The sequence below is a fragment of the Hippocampus guttulatus genome, chromosome 22 (genome assembly GCF_054856545.1).
Source record: "Hippocampus guttulatus isolate MCC_2025c chromosome 22, RoL_Hgut_1.0, whole genome shotgun sequence".
Lineage (NCBI taxonomy): Eukaryota > Metazoa > Chordata > Actinopteri > Syngnathiformes > Syngnathidae > Hippocampus > Hippocampus guttulatus.
Window position 1 is genome coordinate 6,758,234 of NC_141282.1, and position 16,183 is coordinate 6,774,416.

The 16,183-nt window shown below is 52.1% G+C and overlaps 2 protein-coding genes across 11 annotated transcripts in view; both read left to right on the forward strand.

Annotated features, from left to right (window-relative positions):
• Positions 1-78: 78 nt before the first annotated feature.
• On the forward strand, positions 79-11,259 carry bltp3b (bridge-like lipid transfer protein family member 3B). 3 transcript variants are annotated; one of them, XM_086103153.1, is made up of 24 exons: positions 238-421; positions 2,329-2,491; positions 2,562-2,600; positions 2,675-2,766; positions 2,843-3,032; positions 3,204-3,344; positions 3,430-3,597; positions 3,663-3,843; positions 3,913-3,996; positions 4,150-4,305; positions 4,637-4,749; positions 4,813-4,954; positions 5,180-5,373; positions 5,462-6,160; positions 6,477-7,057; positions 7,514-7,597; positions 7,842-7,990; positions 8,402-8,550; positions 8,618-8,768; positions 9,026-9,061; positions 10,215-10,474; positions 10,570-10,672; positions 10,744-10,850; positions 10,913-11,259. In XM_086103153.1, exons 1-24 carry the CDS (start codon positions 378-380, stop codon positions 11,039-11,041), a joined length of 4,155 nt encoding a protein of 1,384 aa, XP_085959279.1. In that variant the 5' UTR covers positions 238-377; the 3' UTR covers positions 11,042-11,259. The 3 variants fall into 3 exon arrangements, with proteins under 3 accessions (XP_085959282.1, XP_085959279.1, XP_085959280.1); XM_086103156.1 differs by lacking the exon at positions 9,026-9,061 and having other exon boundaries at positions 79-421; XM_086103154.1 differs by lacking the exon at positions 7,514-7,597.
• Positions 11,260-11,812: 553 nt separating this feature from the next.
• The window catches only part of anks1b (ankyrin repeat and sterile alpha motif domain containing 1B), a 43,785-nt gene continuing 39,414 nt past the window's right edge, over positions 11,813-16,183 (forward strand). For all 8 annotated transcript variants that reach the window (XM_086103157.1, XM_086103159.1, XM_086103160.1 and 5 more), the window contains exons 1-2: positions 11,813-12,133; positions 12,627-13,155. In XM_086103157.1, the coding sequence (XP_085959283.1) occupies positions 13,025-13,155 (131 nt within the window). In that variant the 5' untranslated portion in view covers positions 11,813-12,133; positions 12,627-13,024. The remainder of the gene's footprint in view (positions 12,134-12,626; positions 13,156-16,183) is intronic.

A 16,183-nucleotide genomic window follows, 5' to 3' on the forward strand; every position in this document is an offset into this window, starting at 1 on the left:
CCGACAAACGTATCTTCGCGTTTACCCAGCGTAGCCTGAATGCATCACGACTGCAAGCCCAGCCCCGGTGACAGCAGACGCCGCTCGCCGCCATCCAGGTGCTCACCTCCGGGGAGCTTCTCCCCGAACCCGCCCTGTCTTCGGAGCCACTACCTGGACGAGGAGGAGTACCGTTGTCGTGCTATGCTTTGTCTACAAGCACGATCACCTCACGCCCCGAACCCCCTCCTCCCCCTGCCCGGAAAAATGAAGCAGGAACACGGTGCAAAAATGAGGACGGCCACATTTTGAGTCGTCTGTGTGGCGTACACGCAGAGTCGGGAAGCCATCTAACCAACCAGCAACCCGGGGGAAAGTCTGCCAGACTTCGCGGCGCCATGGCTGGGCTCATCAAGAAACAAATCTTGAAGCATCTCTCCAGGTCAGACAGTGAGCCACACTCACACCCGGGGAAGGGGCGCTTCGGCTGGTGAATTCAGGGGTGATACAGAAGCCGGGAGACAATCCACCAACCGCTCCGCCGGACGTCAAGACTGTTTGCCATTGTGGCTCAGGGCGGCTTTTCGGCCCTGGGGCAACTGTCAAGCGGTCTTTTGCCTCCGTGACCCTCGCCGAGCCCACGGACCTAGCCGGGCTAAGCTAACAAGCTAGCGGGGCTAATCCCTCTCGGGGCAAAATGACAGGTTGAACCGGTCGCTTTTCGAAGTCTGATTTATTCAAATAACAATCTCAGTTTGGCCTTGAAGGTGGCCTACCACCAAAAATATTCAACTTTTAATCATTTCATTCGCGAAGGAGAAACAACGCGTTCAACGTGTAATTCGATAATAGCAAGGTGCTCCTATCTTTTGACATGCCAATTAAACTTGCCATGTCATCTCGTTTCACCCCTTTCTAAACATATTCCACTTTAGTGGTGTTATTCGTATTCAGATTGTGGATCATTTGAGCACCCAACCACCGTCTTTTTCTGGTGCTTGTTTTAACTGGCCAGAAGATAGCTGCATAATTTATTCCTTTACATTTTTTTAAAGGGACTCTTCACTGGTTGTGCTGATGTGACGTCACCCGTTGTTTTTCCTCCATCCACCTGCTCTCAATCTATTTAACTCGTTCTGACTTATCGTCTGTTTGTGCAAATAAGTGAACTAGTCGCTGTCAGCGTTTCTACAGGAAGTGACAGCAAGAGTGGCGATGTCGCCCCAACGATCTGATCGACCCGATTGCTCATCGGAGGTCATGTTGAAACGCCCTCGTGTTGACGGACTCGCTTCAGCGCAGGTTGTGTTGTGGGTGTCAACCTGGGCGCAAACAATCGTGCAGGACTTCACCGTGACAGACTATTGCAACATATTTACTCAAACAGTGCCTTCCACCTCTTATGCAACACTAAACCGAATTACATTTATTCTAGAATCAACCCCCTCAACGTCATTTTTTAAAATGGACAGTTGTTGAACAATGGTTGCACTTGATGCGTCCTCCATTTTGTTTTTGACCTTGTTTTTTTTTTACCATCCGTTTCAAGTTTTTCTCGAGTTGAAGCCTTTCTTTGTTATTGCCCTCAACGCTGGTGGGATGACGATTACGGCATGAATCACGGCCGATTGTGGGCGCACTTGGATTAATCTGTGTGTGCGGGAGAATGATATTTGGCGGGATGTAGCTTTCTGCATCACGCTCACCTTCATTTTCCGGTCAAACAATTCCTCAACCTTCAATGGCAATGCTGCACACTTTCTCCCTCCCATTATTCAGAAGTTTGTTTCTTGTAATATATATATATATATATTTTGCACATAAAAAGACAATTTACACAAGCATCTCGACTACTTTATTTGACATTATTGTGCAAGTGTGTTTTTGCGTGTGTGTCGCCAGTGTGCAGGTTGCCTCCGTTAAATAATTTATGGAATTGGAGAGGAATGTGACGCTGCTCGTCGGAGGAGGTGGAGGTGCAGTTCGCAAAGAAACTCTTGCATTGTTTTTAGTGCCTCACACCCTCTGGATACTTTTTTTTTTTTTCTCAAATTCTTTCCATCCCAAACACCCTGCTTACCAGGGCGAGAAGCACAGAGGACATGGACCTCCACTTTGTGTGTTTCAGTCTATTTACTCGAACCAAAAAGCAAACTTTCAGTGGACATACACGGGGAGGAGGAAAAAAAAAAAAAAACCTTGATGGACTTTGTGCAAACACTGAAAGTGCAAGAGATTTTGCGGTCCGAAATGCTAATATTAGGCTTTAACGCGAAGGAAGAAAAAACGGCAGGAAGTTGGTCTTGACTGCGTTTTGTGTTAATCTCCATTAAAAAAAATGTATTGCAGGTTCGCCAAGAACCTGTCGCCCGACAAGATCAACCTGAGCACGCTGAAGGGCGAGGGCCAGCTGACCAACCTGGAGCTGGACGAGGAGGTGCTCCAGAGCCTGCTGGACCTTCCCACCTGGCTGGCCATCAACCGCGTGGGCTGCAACAAGGCCGCCATCCGCGTACGGCAACATACGTCCTCAATTTCTCTTGCATTCAGTCATAATCATTGTGTCGTTGTCCTGTCGACAGATCCCATGGACCAAGTTAAAGACTCACCCCATCTCCCTGGTGAGTTGCACAGTGGTCATCAAGCCATCTGCGGGAAAGTCACAGTCCCCCCCCCCCCCCCTTTGGTCTTCCAGACGCTTGATAAAGTGGAAATGGAAATGAGCACCTGCGATGAACCCCGTCCCCCTAACGGCCCCTCCCCCATCGCGACGGCGTCGGGTCAGAGGTGAGCTACCGTCCCCAAATAAATCAAGAAATCGAGAAATAGACCTCAGATGGATTCGTGGTTGTTGCGTTTGTAGTGAGTACGGCTTTGCGGAGAAGGTGGTGGAGGGCATGTCGCTGTCCATCAACTCCATCGTGATCCGCATCAGCGCCAAGGCCTTCAACGCGTCCTTCGAGCTGTCCCAGCTGCAGGTGTACAGCGTCGACACCAACTGGAGCGTCAGCGATTTGCGCTGCACGCGCATTCAGGACCCTCAACGGGGGGAGGTAGGCAAAACCGCGCAAAAGCGGGTTTTTATTTATTTATTTTTGGTCCCACACTTTTCTCCCCAACCCGTGAGTCCTTTGTCCCGTTCCCGCCACTGTATGCTTTTCAAATTCCCATTTTCTAATCTCGCCGTCTTCGGCGCCACTGCCGTCTCGGTGTTTGCGTTCCAGCTCCTGACCTTCAAGGAGATCAGCTGGCAGATGATCCGCATCGAGGCCGACGCCATCCAGAGCGCCGAGCACGACATGCTCAGCGCGCCCATCCGCCTCATCACCAACCAGTCCAAGATCCGCGTCACGCTCAAGCGACGCGTAAGCCGCAACGCCTCGCCCACTTTTCGTCGCTTTCGCCGGCGGCGCCTTGAGTTAGGGCTACTTGTCCCTCTCTCTGGTCCAGATGAAGGACTGCAACGTGGTGGCCTCCAAGCTGGTTCTGATCCTGGACGACCTGCTGTGGGTGCTGACCGACTCGCAGCTCAAAGCCATGGTGCAGTACGCCAAGTCCCTCAGCGAGGCCATGGAGAAGTCGGCGCAGCAGAGGAAGAGCTTGGCCACCGAAGGCCAGGTGAAGACCGCCAACGCCGGCGCTCATCCTCAACCCGGCATAGATTAATTCCCTCCGCCTCGCAGGCGTCGCCCGGCCCGCCGTCGGCCCAGCAGCTGCACACGCAGACGACGGCGGCGGCGGCCGACCAGAGCGCCACCATGGCCAAGCTGTTCAGCGACTACGACGTGTGCGAGACGTCGCACCACCTGCAGATCACGCACCTGGACCTGCACATCTGCGACGACATCCACGCCGCCGACAAAGGTGGCGCAAAATGCGACGGCCGCGCTTTCTCGCCGCTTTGCTTTTGCCAAACTTGAGTTTCGGTTGCAGTGATCAATAAGAGGATCACGGGTGGAGCCATGCAGCTGTCCTTCAGCTCCGTCACGCTGGACTACTACCCTTTCCACAGAGCAGGTGTGCGGGCGTCTTTTACTTCTTCAACCTCATTCTCGTCAAACTTAGAATTGTAATCATTATTCATTCATTCTCTGAATTTAATTTTTTTTTTTTTTTTTTGGGGTGTAACCATTATGTTGCGACATTTAATTTTCTCGCGCCACGTCCCAGGCGACAGCTGCGCGCACTGGATGCACTACAGCGAGGCCACCAAAAGCCGAGACTCTTGGGCGCGGAGCCTCCTGGACGAGTTCAAGTCCAACGTGGAGATGCTGAAGAGTGCCGTGCGAGGCCAGCAGGGGGCGGCGCCTGCGCACAGCTCGCCGGGTAAACGCACCGGCATGGCTAACAGGCGTGAATGTCACCGCGCGCGCGCACACATCCGCTGGGTTTTCTGTCCCCAGTGTCCATTAGGGACGATGTGTATTGGCCAATTGGGCTTAGTGAGGCGGACGGAACCTTGATAGAATGGAGCCCACACGCGCGGCCTCCAGCCCGGTGCTGTTGGTGCCTTGAGCCAGGTACCGCCGTGTGTTGCGTGCGTTTGCGCACGCTTCTGTGCGGTGACAACCATCCTGCCGTGAGGCTCGGCCCACTCGCCGCCGTCGCCCCTTTGGCGGCGCTCTCCTCATTTTTGCGTGGTCGTTTCTCCGAAAAGGGAAAATCAACACGTCCTCCACGTCGTGCTTCAGCCCTTTCGAGCAGAGTCCCAAGACGCAGCTCATGTCCAGCTCCGTGGTCCTCAGGATGGCCGACTTCAGCATCTACCAGGTGGGCTTTTGGCCCCGGCCTTGACTCGGCGTTCTTGCTGACTTGAAATTTGGGCTTTGGCAGGTGTCCACGGCGGACCAGCGTCGCTCCAGCCCCAAAACCATGATCTCCTGCAACAAGAAATCCTTATACCTTCCTCCTGAGATGCCGGCCGTCCACGTCGAGTTCACGGAGTACTACTTCCCAGACGGGAAAGACTATCCCAGTAAGAGTTGTCGGATATTACAAAAAAAAAAAAAAAAGGTCACAGCAAAATCTCGAACACGTAATAAGTACGCACATACGAGAGGCGGCCGATGGCTCGACATGCAGAGGTGCTCACGGGTTGGCCGCCAGCAACGCTCAATCGCCGACCCCCACGTCGCTCGGCAGGTCGGGCCCCGCCCAAAATGGATTGTCAGCATTACGTGTCGTGGTTGCTTCCCCACAGTCCCGTGCCCCAACCTGTACGCCCAGCTCAATGCCCTGCAGCTGGTCCTGGATCACCGCAGCCTGGTGTGGCTCAACCTGTTCGCTTTGGACCTGCGGCAGAGTCTGGAGCAGTTCATGGAGATCTACAAGCTCAACGACTCGCAGAAGCCCGACGAGCACGTGGACATCAAGGTGGACGGCCTCATGCTGAAGGTACGCGCAGTTAAAAAATTCAAAAGAAATACAAATTGTAAAGGAACTCAATGATCATGCCCGTGTCTCATCTTTCCGTCCTCGTTAGGTGGTGATCCCGGCCGATCGGGACCCCTCGTGCCCGCCCAACCTTCCCCGCTCCGTCTCCGTGCAGACGTCTGAGATGGTGGCCACCAACACCCGCCACCCGGCCAACTGCACCCGTGCCCACCTGGAGGCCCTGCTGCAAGCCTTCCAGGGGGAAGCCTTCTTCTCATCCTCTTTCGTCTCCTTTCCTCGGCTCTCCTCCTCCGTGCCGCTCCTTCATCCCGTTTTCCGCTACCACGCCCACGAGCAGGACACTCGCCTGCACGACATCTACCGGGGCCTGGTGACCCCCACCATGGGGGCCGACGCCCTCAAAATGCCGGCCGCCGCCGACTTCTGGGCGCTGCACTTTGCACAGTTCTGGGTGGACTACGAGGGCAAAGGGCGGCCGCAGCCCTTCGTGGACTCCTTCCCCCTCAGCGTGTGGGCCTGCCAGCCCGCCAAGCTCCTCGCGCACCAGGAGAAGCTGCGGGGACTCTCGCGGAGCTCCTCCGCGGATTCCGCCGGCCGCATGCAGAGGAAGCGGCTGCTGAAGGAGTTCTACAGCGCCGACGGCGCGCCCGCGACGCGCCACAGTCCGTCCAACGGACTCCGTAAACCCCAATCGATGGACAGTTTGCCTTCTTCTCCTTTGACGTCTTCAGGCAAAGATGCTGATGTCCAAGTGCTGGTGCATGTTCACAAGCATCTAAGTGCTCAGGTATGCTTGCCTCTTGTTGCTGCGGGACTTGGCCATGGTGAGAGTTTCGACTAGAAATCTGCCTGCTGTTTCAAAACAGTCGCTTGCCATTTCATTGACGTTGCGTCTTTTCGCCACAAGAGGGCGCCAATTCCCCACATAAACAAGAGTCATGTTATCGCGTCATTTATGCCTGTTGAGTTTGCTTCGCGCTATGGAGCAATGGACGTCTCAAGGGCTAATCGTATCTCACCTCTTTGCCTGGGGCAACATGGTGGGTGACTGGTTCGCGCATGTACCGAACGTTTTTTAACCATTTTTTTTACGTTTTCCCCAGGTGAGCCACTCGCAGTATGTGTTCCTGATGCGCCTGCAGCGCAGCATCAAGGCCCTGCAGCAGACCTTGCAGCAGGACCTGGAGGACATGGGAGGGCTGCTCAAGGCTCCGGCCCAGCGTCCCGCCGACCAGCGGCCCTTCGCCGCCTGCCTGGGCCTCCTGCTCAAGAGCGCCGAGGTCTCCCTCCTCCTCAAGCCCGTCGCCCAGACGGAAGGCTCGGGATCCCCTCTCGGGTCTGAGCTGTCGCCCTCTGAGAGCAGAGGAACCCTGGAGCCGGGCGGCGAAGGGGCGGGCAAAGGGAGCTCCACCGTGGACCAAATGCTGTGCGGCGACGCCCCCGACGCGAAGACGCCACGGGGGCCCGACCCGCTCGTCCCCACCGCCGCAGCGACGTCAAATCACCAGTCCTCGCATGAGGAGAGGACTTCTTCGGCTAAGAATGCCGAGAGGTGGAATTGCGGTGAAGGAGGGGAGATGGTGGCCAAGGTTTTGGCCGACGAGGATGAAACCAAGTTTCAGGCAGGTGAGCCGCTTTGTGAGGACAAAGCTGCGGCCGCCAAGATGCCCCAGTCCACATCCAGGTATTTGTTCACGACTCCCTTAAATTCTTTTGCTTGCCTCGCATGATATCAAGCACATCGGACATCAGTCATAAACAATGCGGGTGCCAGGTTTATAATAATCTTTTTTTTTTGTGGGGGGCGGGGGCTTATTTCCTTTGCTTATTTTATTCTGTCAAATTGGAATTAGCTTAAATCGATGTGTTTTTCAATTCTCGCGTGCGTGTATAATATCACTCACTGCAATAACCTTGGCTGGTGCTTCATGCCCTCTGTCTGACTTGAGTGTTTTCCATCCAGAAACACCAGCAATGTGTTTTCACTCTGGATGTTGTTGTCTCTTCCTTCCCCGCAATTCTGTCCTCATTTCATCTTCTCGTCTGCAATGTTTCTCAACTTCCTTTTTTGGCCTCTTTGCTTTTGACTCTGGCAAGGTGTGTGTGTGTGTGTGTGTGTGTGTGTTCTCTCTCTACCAAGGAAAGGAAGTTTGTCTCTTGTTTCCGATCTCCTCAGCTCCTCATCTACCAGCAGATCCGCCTCCCTTTATTCCATGTCCAACATGTAAGGCCCAAATGGATCTGTGACTATCTTCGCTGTGCATATTGATTGATTATTTGTTTTGTGTGGGGTTTTTTTTGGACTCATGCCTACAAGTACAAACGCGCGCATGCCTTTGCATGTTTGCATGCGTCTCGTCTCTGCCTGTTGCCAAAATAGGCCGTAGAGTATTTGCTGTCCCCGCGTGAGCCGTCACGCCAAACGCCAAAAGGCGCGTGGCCGACAACTGCGCGTTTGTGTGTTGCAGCGGGCGTCTGATGCGCGACCGCTCGCAGTCCAGTTTCTCTGTGACCTACAAGAACATGAAGAAGAGTCCGTCCCTGCAGTCGCTGGATAACATCTCCATTGACAGCTATCTGCTGGAGGACGGCGACACTTTCAGCCTGATGGAAAGAGGTGCGGGCCCATGCGCTGTCCATTGATTGATTTTGATTCGGGAAAAATTCTTCTTCTTTTTTTTAAGATCCTCCCATTTAATAGTGAAGATGTGAAGGAGTTAAGTTAGGACTGTAAATTCGGGCTGGGCGTATACAGGCATTGTATCAGGCTGTGAATTGAAGGTATTCGGTACTTGTGGAGACTGCTAATACCACCCACTGATATCTAAGGCAAAAAAAATAAAAAATTCTAAATGGGCTATTGTAGATAGTAAAACGGAACCAATAAGCAGGACATCCAGCGGGGCGCCCCGCCAGGAACAGGGTTGAAGACCCTTGCCCTGATGTATTCACATTGACCCACCAGGTGGCAGCATTGCACAAGACTAAAGAAATCAATCATAATCTGCCCCCCCCCCCCCGTACACAGATGACATGTCCATCTCGGGGTTCAAGGCCACCACCGACAGCTCCGCAGAAGTCACCGCCCCCGCCCCGCTGCCGGAGCAGGAAGGAGGCTTGTCCCCCGACACCGTCAGCGCTGCCTCGCAAAGCATCGACGAGCCCTCCAAGGACATTGTGGGACATCCGACGTGTTTGTTTGCCTCCCGTGTGGGCCGTCGACTAGAATGTGTGCGTTGTGCAGGTGTCGGTGCTGGTGCTGAAGGTCCACTCGGTGTGCGTGGGCATGGAGTCGGTGGGCGAGAGCACCGGCGTGGCTCTGGAGGTGGACAAAGTCACGCCCGTCCAGCTGGGCGACGTCAGCCTGCGGCAGTACCTCAGCAGCCGCAGCCTGGGTGAGGGCGGCCGCCTGCCATTTTTTTGTGAGGTTTTACCAGCCACAGCACTGAAACACCCAAGCACGATGGTTCCCAACCACTTAGGACATTTCATTCACGACTAACAATATATTTTGGTTTGTCAATCAATGCCGCCGACGTCCAGTGACGGGCAGAACCAAAAAAAACATGTTTCCAACGTAAAATATGTGCCTTGGTGCAATCAAGGTTGGGAAACACGGCATTAACATGCCTCGGTCATATTTATCCCGCAGGTGTGGCGTGTTCAGTGGCGGCTCAGAGCAGCCAAGGTAACGTTTGTCATCACGCGCCAACTTGTTCTGCATGCCCGTGTGTGTTGATGTGCGTGTGTGTGGGGCACTTCTCCTCCAGTCGCTTTTGCCGAGGTCAAAATGGCGTCTTCCTCGCGTTGCCCACGACCGCGTGCGCCTTGAAGGGTTCGGCGGTAATCGCGCTCCGGTTCCACGCCACATTAAGCGCACGACCTGAAGAAAAAAACCCGCAATGATGTGCAGATGGCGAATCGTCCTCATCTTCCTCATTGCCTGACTGACTCGCCCCCCCCCCCCCTCGCTCACGTCACCCCTCCCCCCCCCCTGCCTCATCTTGCTACTGCAGCAGCAGATTTTGCAGTTTCAGTCCAGTGATTCCTACCGATGAGAGGAAGCCTCTCGCTGCTCTCAGCTATCCCCCCCCCCCCCCGCCCCGACCCCACCCCTGTCCCTTCTTTTCGACCCGCTGTAGCTGTGTTATTAACCCCGACATCACATGATGACTCCGCTCTCTCAGCCTGAGCATTGTAGTGGCCTCTTTCACTCAGATATCCTGTAAAACGGATGCCCAACATGGATTTGACTTTGCCCGTTAGCCAGCTAAGTCGCACTTTCACACACATCCTGTCATCAGATCATTGGACTTAGGACGTATAAAACACAAATGCAGTGAGTTGACCGTGTGGCTTTTTTACATGGTGTTCGCCATTCAAGACTTTTGTTAGTTTTAGTGACTTTGTGAATTTTCACTACCTTGATGCAAACTCCATTTGAGCGTCAAAACTTCCCGAATTCCACAGAGTTGGGATTTCCCTCACTCCCACCACTCTTGATCTTCAACACAAAAACTGTGCTGATCTCAACTATGAAGCGATTCAATGCCGCCATCTACAGGGATCTGTTAGTCATCACAATGGTTTACAAATGTATTTTTTTTTTCCCCCATTTTGCAGCACCTTTTGTCACTGTGTGGCATCTTATTCATAAAAAAAGCTGGTGACACCGCTAATCTGCGCTGCAAAGTAATAATTAAACACCTCCGCTTCCAAAGCCTTCCTCTGCCTTCGGTCCTCTTTTTGCTATCAGTGTCTGGAAAAGACAAATGTTGCTGCTCATTCTCCGCGTCCACCAAAGTTTATAATAACCAGTTGCCTGCGTCTTGGCTTTACAGGCCCGGCCGAGGTGCACTCGCCGTCCACGGGGCTCCCCCGCCGCCCTGAGGTGCGGGCCCGGCTGGAGAGCGGGCCGTGCGCCGCCGCCCACTCGCCGCTGGCCGAGCGCAATGGCTTTCTGCAGCTGCGTCTGCATGGCTACCGCGCCAGCCTGCTCATGTCCACGCTGCGCAACCTGGCCCACTTCCTGGAGGACGACACGGCGCCGCAGGTGCTGCCCATGGAGATCAGCGTACGGGACATGCACATACACTTGAAGGTGAGCGGCGGGAAAACTTCACGGCACCCAAATGGAAGTCTACGGCGACTTGAGAAACAGTTGATACGATTCGTTGTGTGTTTTCTTTGCCGCAGGACGACGGCCAGCGTGACACCCCGTCCGAGGCGGAGCCCATCACGCTACACGTGGACAGCCTGCTCATCCACCGACGGGACGACGGCGCCTTCTACGTCGGAGGTGAGACACCTGCACGTGAAGCTTTGATAACCCGAGGTTAAATAACTCCGCTCGTCTCCTCCCCCTCATAGTGGACGCGGAGGCCAAACGTTCGGTGACGGCGGAGGGCTCCTTGAGTCCCGTCGCCGAGGCCACGCAGACCCACGCCGTATCCGCCAGCCCCACAAAGCATGAACAAGTGAGTAAGCGCCGTTGCGGGCGTTTTTCGACCTGCGCGTTACACGACGACTTCTCCCGCAGATGCTGACGGATGAGAACGAATGCCTGAAAGCGGAGCTGTCCCGGGCCAAAATGGCGCTGGCCGAGGTTCAGATGGAGAGGGACTCGCTGCTGCACCAAATCAACAGCCTCAAGGTCAACACCAGCTAGCCGCTCGCGACGTGGAGCTAGTTTTTTCCTAACTTAATAATTCCTTCATGGAGCAATGCAGAGACTCAAGTAAAGTACTTTTTTTTTTTTTTTTTTTTTTTAATTCCAGCAAAATGATGTTTTAGTGTGTTATGATGTGGGTTTGGACAATGGTTGCGTCAAATCTTCTTAGTGAATGTTTCTGAGGAATGTCGCCGAGAAAAGATCAATTTTGCACATCCTGCTCTTATTTTTGTGCGTGTGCGTGCGTGTGTGTCCTATTCGAATGTGAGAGCGCTTTTGTACACAGATCTGAACGGTTCCACAGTGTTGAATGTGCGCGTGTTGGTGAGAACAAGCATTTCATTCCCCAGATGAGTTTTTCTGGGTTGGGCCACCTCCCAGCTATTTTTATAGGAAACGTGTACGGCGTGTACACCCGCACAGCTTCGCCTCATTGATCTTTGTGCATCTTTCTGCGTGGTTGGCCGCCATCTTGTTTGTGTGTAAAATCGGAGGATTATTATCACGTCATATTTTGTCTGTCAAAGCTGCTGAAATGCTAATTAAAACATGTGGGGGGGGGGGGAGACCATCCACTCAGACATCTATTTTGGCATAAAGTCGATTCCTCACTCATTTTAAAATGTTTTATTTTGTATTGATTTTTTTCATTATTTTAAAAAAACGTTTACATTTAGAATTTGTAATAATTCCAGCCATCCTCCTATGAACGAGCGTCAAGTGGCAGCTGCTGACACAATTTCCCAATTCAGCATGTTCAACATTTTATTTTGAAGTGTCGAACAAAGGCAAGGCATCCTTTGTCTTGTCTTCCACGCACAGACTGTAAGTCAACCGCCCTTGTGCAGAGAAGGAAGTAAGCGATTCCGCTTTCAAAAGAAGACAAGTCCAATTCACTGGGACATCCGGTAAATTTACCTTCACCGTGTGACGTCAAAAATTGTTTGGTGGGTAGCAAGGCTTCCATGTAAGGGAAGAGCTAAAAACCCGAATCAGTCGTGCGAAAGAAGACCAGCACGATGGTTATAAAATCTTCGACGTGACGACTTTACACTATCAAAACATACAAGGATATACTCAGCATATCAGGTGGGGTTTTTTTTCGTGTGCATTGATTAACCTTTGATTGTAAATTTGAGGCAGACTTGATGCTGACCTGTGAGCATACCTGTGCAAGTTTTCGTTGGCATTGCCGTTCAGTATTAATCCGTCAATTATGTCGGAATAAATAAGAATATCTACGTTGATGGAGTATCAACGAACATTTTTGTCGTTTTCACATGCTTATTCACGGAATGAGAAAAATTATGTCGTTTGAGTGATTTCACTGAAGTTCACCCGAAAAAATACTTAAGGCTTGAATTCAAGACTAATCACGTACAAACCTATATGAACACACTCTGTAGTCCGTAAAGCTAACTAAATATTATGTTGGATGGAGCGGTATTAAAATGATGTATTTCGTAGTTAATGCAACGGATATTTGCAAACACATCCGGTTATGTGCTTATTTTGTAAGCGTTAACCGGAAAATGCGTATTTGCCGCACGTGTGTGTGTGGTTGATCTCCATTTGCACCCAGGGGGGCACCGGCCAGTGCGGAAGGTTCGGCGGAGAGCGAGGGAAGGAAGAACGGCGTGGGGACCCTGTTCCGGGGGTGGGCGCACACGCTTTCACCTCCAGCCTTTCATCAGCTGCATATCAGCGGGGCAAGAGTGGAAACTCTCTCGGGGGAAGCCAAAAGGACTTGGCGTCTTCACGGCGGGTTCCCCGGAGGAGGCACCGGAGCGCCGAGTCTGGATGAACGGGGAGCACCGCGCACGGTGGGAGGGGGACGCGCTCTGCAGCATCCGAGCGGGAGCACCAGCAACATGCCCCCGCGGTGAAGCGAGCGTGGAGGGAGGAGCGAACGTGGATTGATTTCATGGGAGATTGCGCTCCTCGCTGGCCCGGCGTCGTCGTGCAGCACTCGTGTCCGGGATGGGGAAGGAGCAGGAGCTGCTCGAGGCCGCCCGCACGGGGAACGTGGCCGTGGTGGAGAAGCTGCTGAGCGGCAAGAGGGGCTTGCTGGGCTCGGGCTCGGGTTCCATTCCGCTGCCCAACCTGCTGAGGTATGTTCTCTGTCTGTGGACCATTCTTGCCTTTGAATCAAAGAGGGCTTCTTTTTTGAGATTTTTACCTTCATATGCTGACATCATATCCTTGCAACAGTCTTTCAAGTCCGAAAACGTCCCCTACTTTGATGTCCAATGGAGAACAATGAGCCCTAACTCAACTAAACCTCAAAGAAACCGCTCGCGTGATTGGTTGCCAGTCCCACCCCTGCAGCACAGGTGAATAGCGAGATCAAAGCGTGGGAAGGGGCCTCGGGCTGAGGTGAACCCCTTCAACTAGGGGCCACGTCCACCTGCAGGAGCCTTTTGATCCTTTTGACATTTCCCCATGAGATAACATTACTAGCTACTACTTAATCAGCACGGAAGTGGAAGCGGTTAACAACGCAAGAAGTGCTTCATGATTCAATTAGTTAAAATTCCATTTATCGTGCGGCGCCTTCTGGTGTGCTTGCTTTGCCAGGGAGAGGACAGTATAATACACTCTTACAGACAGCAACAAAGTAGTTTCACGACTCATGAAGGATAAAGAATATATGCCCGTGAGTTTTGTCTATGTGTGTTGCTCCACTGTTTGTGTTCAATTATCTGACCTTAGAATGGACTTGCACAATTTCCAAAATATCAAAGCAGGACTGTCACTGGAATTCAATCAAAATGGCTGGAGTTGAAGAGCTCATGCCTGAAGGTTGCGTCGTTCCTGTATATGTGCACGTGGGTGGGCCGCTTCGCTTTCTTTGCTGAATAGCATTCCTGAGTCATGAGGTTCAAAAGCGCGACGAGCCCACAACCAGAAGACGAGTCGCTCTCATGCGGCGTGAAATCCATACGGCGATGATGTCATGATTCGTTTCCTCTCGGGGCTGACCTCAACCTGTTGCGGAAAAAAAAACTGCTTCAGAGGTGAACGTTTTTGTACCTGTCCAAATGCTAACTTTCAGTTTTCAAGTGGAGTATTTTCAAAGCATGCTATTGTTTTAGAAAACGCCGTCGTTGTTGTTTGTGTGCAAATGCTTACTTTCACAAATAATTCTCCAACTGGACTTTTGTTATTGTTCCTGTGTCAATGCTAACCCTTAAAGTGTCCAACTGGCTCTTTCTGAAAATACTTGTTGTGGTTCCTGTGCAGATGTGAACTTTTAAGAAGGGCGTTTTTTTTTTTTTTAAAACACTTGTAATGAATCCTGAGAAAATGCCAACTGCAAAAAATAGATTTTGAGGAACAGGAACAGGAATGCTGGCATTCCTGTTCCTGTTCCAATGTTAACTTTTAAATCAATGAATATTTGAGGCCATTTTCGGATCCTCTCGTAGTCCCCCCCCCCCCCCCCCCCCATCCTCATTCATGCACCGGTACGGCTGCGAATGAGTCATGACGGCGTGGAGATGTTAGCTTGTCACATTCAGGGGAAGCCCGCGTTGTCGTCCTAGTTTTTGTTTTTTTTGCGTTGCTCACTCCCTTGTATCTCATATTCCGCCGCCGCCTCCTCCTCCTCCTCTTTTGCAAACAAACAAGCTTTAAGTGAGTCCCCAGAGAAGACAAGCTCTCACACTCCGTTCGCCCATGTTTGTATTTTTGACTCGCCGGGCGGCGGGGGTGGGGGGGGGGGCAAATGCAGCTAAACGGACGCTAATAACAGGAAGAAGTACTTTACGTCCTATGTCAGGCCCATTTAATCTACAGGCCTGTGACCCTGCGTGACATCACGCATTCCGCACGGCCCTCAGGATGGATGACGCTCGAGCTGCTATCATGGCGAGAGGGCCTGACCAGACGGGACCGTTGTTGTTTTAAAATTGAACCCGATGACACGATTTTAAATCATTCTGCCGCCCGGTTTGGCAGCAAACTAGTCACATCTGCATTAAGGTGCATTTGAAAGTCCATCGAGATCATGCCCGTCATGGCGTTTGTCCGATTATGACAATAACACGCCTTTTTGAACTTTGCTTCCGCACACGTGAAGCACGTTTCCCTCGCAGCCTTTCGCCGAGGGCGATTAACGTGCAGTTATCCTCTAACTAGCTTCGGATATGCCATGAAATATGCGCGGGATTCATCTTTTCTTAAAACGAGGCATCAAATATTCATCTGCTGCTGAACCGCTCAATGAAAAATGGACCGTTAATCATCCACCCGACTGCACGTCGGTCCCGCCGAATCCCGGCACTCGAGAATTTGCGCCAATGTTATTGTAATGATCGGATAAAATGACACGTCGGCAGAGGAAAATTGCCTTTCTGAACACCGCTGTCCGTCTCTGCAACAGATGCTCATGTGTCAGCAGCTTATTCATTGACACGGTGGAGTCTTCCTTGCCTCCTGACTCAACGGGGAGACACTGGAGCTCCTGAGTAAGCATTGTCGAGTGCCCCTCCGGGCTTCAGCCTTCACACTTTGCAACCCATCGCGCGTCGCATCTCCTTCCAGGGTGCTCCCTTTCTTCTTCGTCTCCCTTTCGCCTTCGCTCGGGTCTTGTTTGGGAGTCCTCCACGCTCGTTATCTGGCCGGGAGAAGAGCAATTACCTTCCCGACGGCAGCCATCGTCCACATTCATTCATCTTCGACTGACTCCAGGCTGTTTGTTTTCCCATCTGACGAAACGTTATCGACACCTTTGTCGCTAACTCTCCGCCGCCGCCTCGTCATGCTTTTCTAACGCGGCAGGTGACATTTTGGCAATATGCGCCGTCCCGTTTGGCCTTTTGCATTCGGGCGATCGCGTTCCTCGTTAAGGCCTCGTTTGGGACTATCACTTAGCACATTTCAAAAACAAAAACTCTGAAACGATTAATTCATGCCTAAGCATGAATTCATCGATTAATTCATGCGTGTCTGCCCTAAGCGGGTAGCTGTTGCTCAAATTTATCCACAACCAAACTTCTGTCCTTCTTGCTAAAGTTTTAAACAAAGCAGCTCAGGCCTAACTTGATGTCAGCTGTCTAGACGGGTTGCTCTATGAAACAAAATCAAGTTTTTCCCTGTTTTCATTTTTGTTGAATCAAGCTCAGTCCCGACTAGTTT

Bases quoted from the DNA above. Each gene is read 5' to 3' on its own strand.
- bltp3b (XM_086103153.1), top strand. From the start codon at position 378: ATGGCTGGGCTCATCAAGAAACAAATCTTGAAGCATCTCTCCAG. The intron at 2,492-2,561 runs GTACGGCAACAT...TCCTGTCGACAG, and splicing joins GCAACAAGGCCGCCATCCGC to ATCCCATGGACCAAGTTAAA. The intron at 8,551-8,617 runs GTGGGACATCCG...TGCGTTGTGCAG, and splicing joins ACGAGCCCTCCAAGGACATT to GTGTCGGTGCTGGTGCTGAA.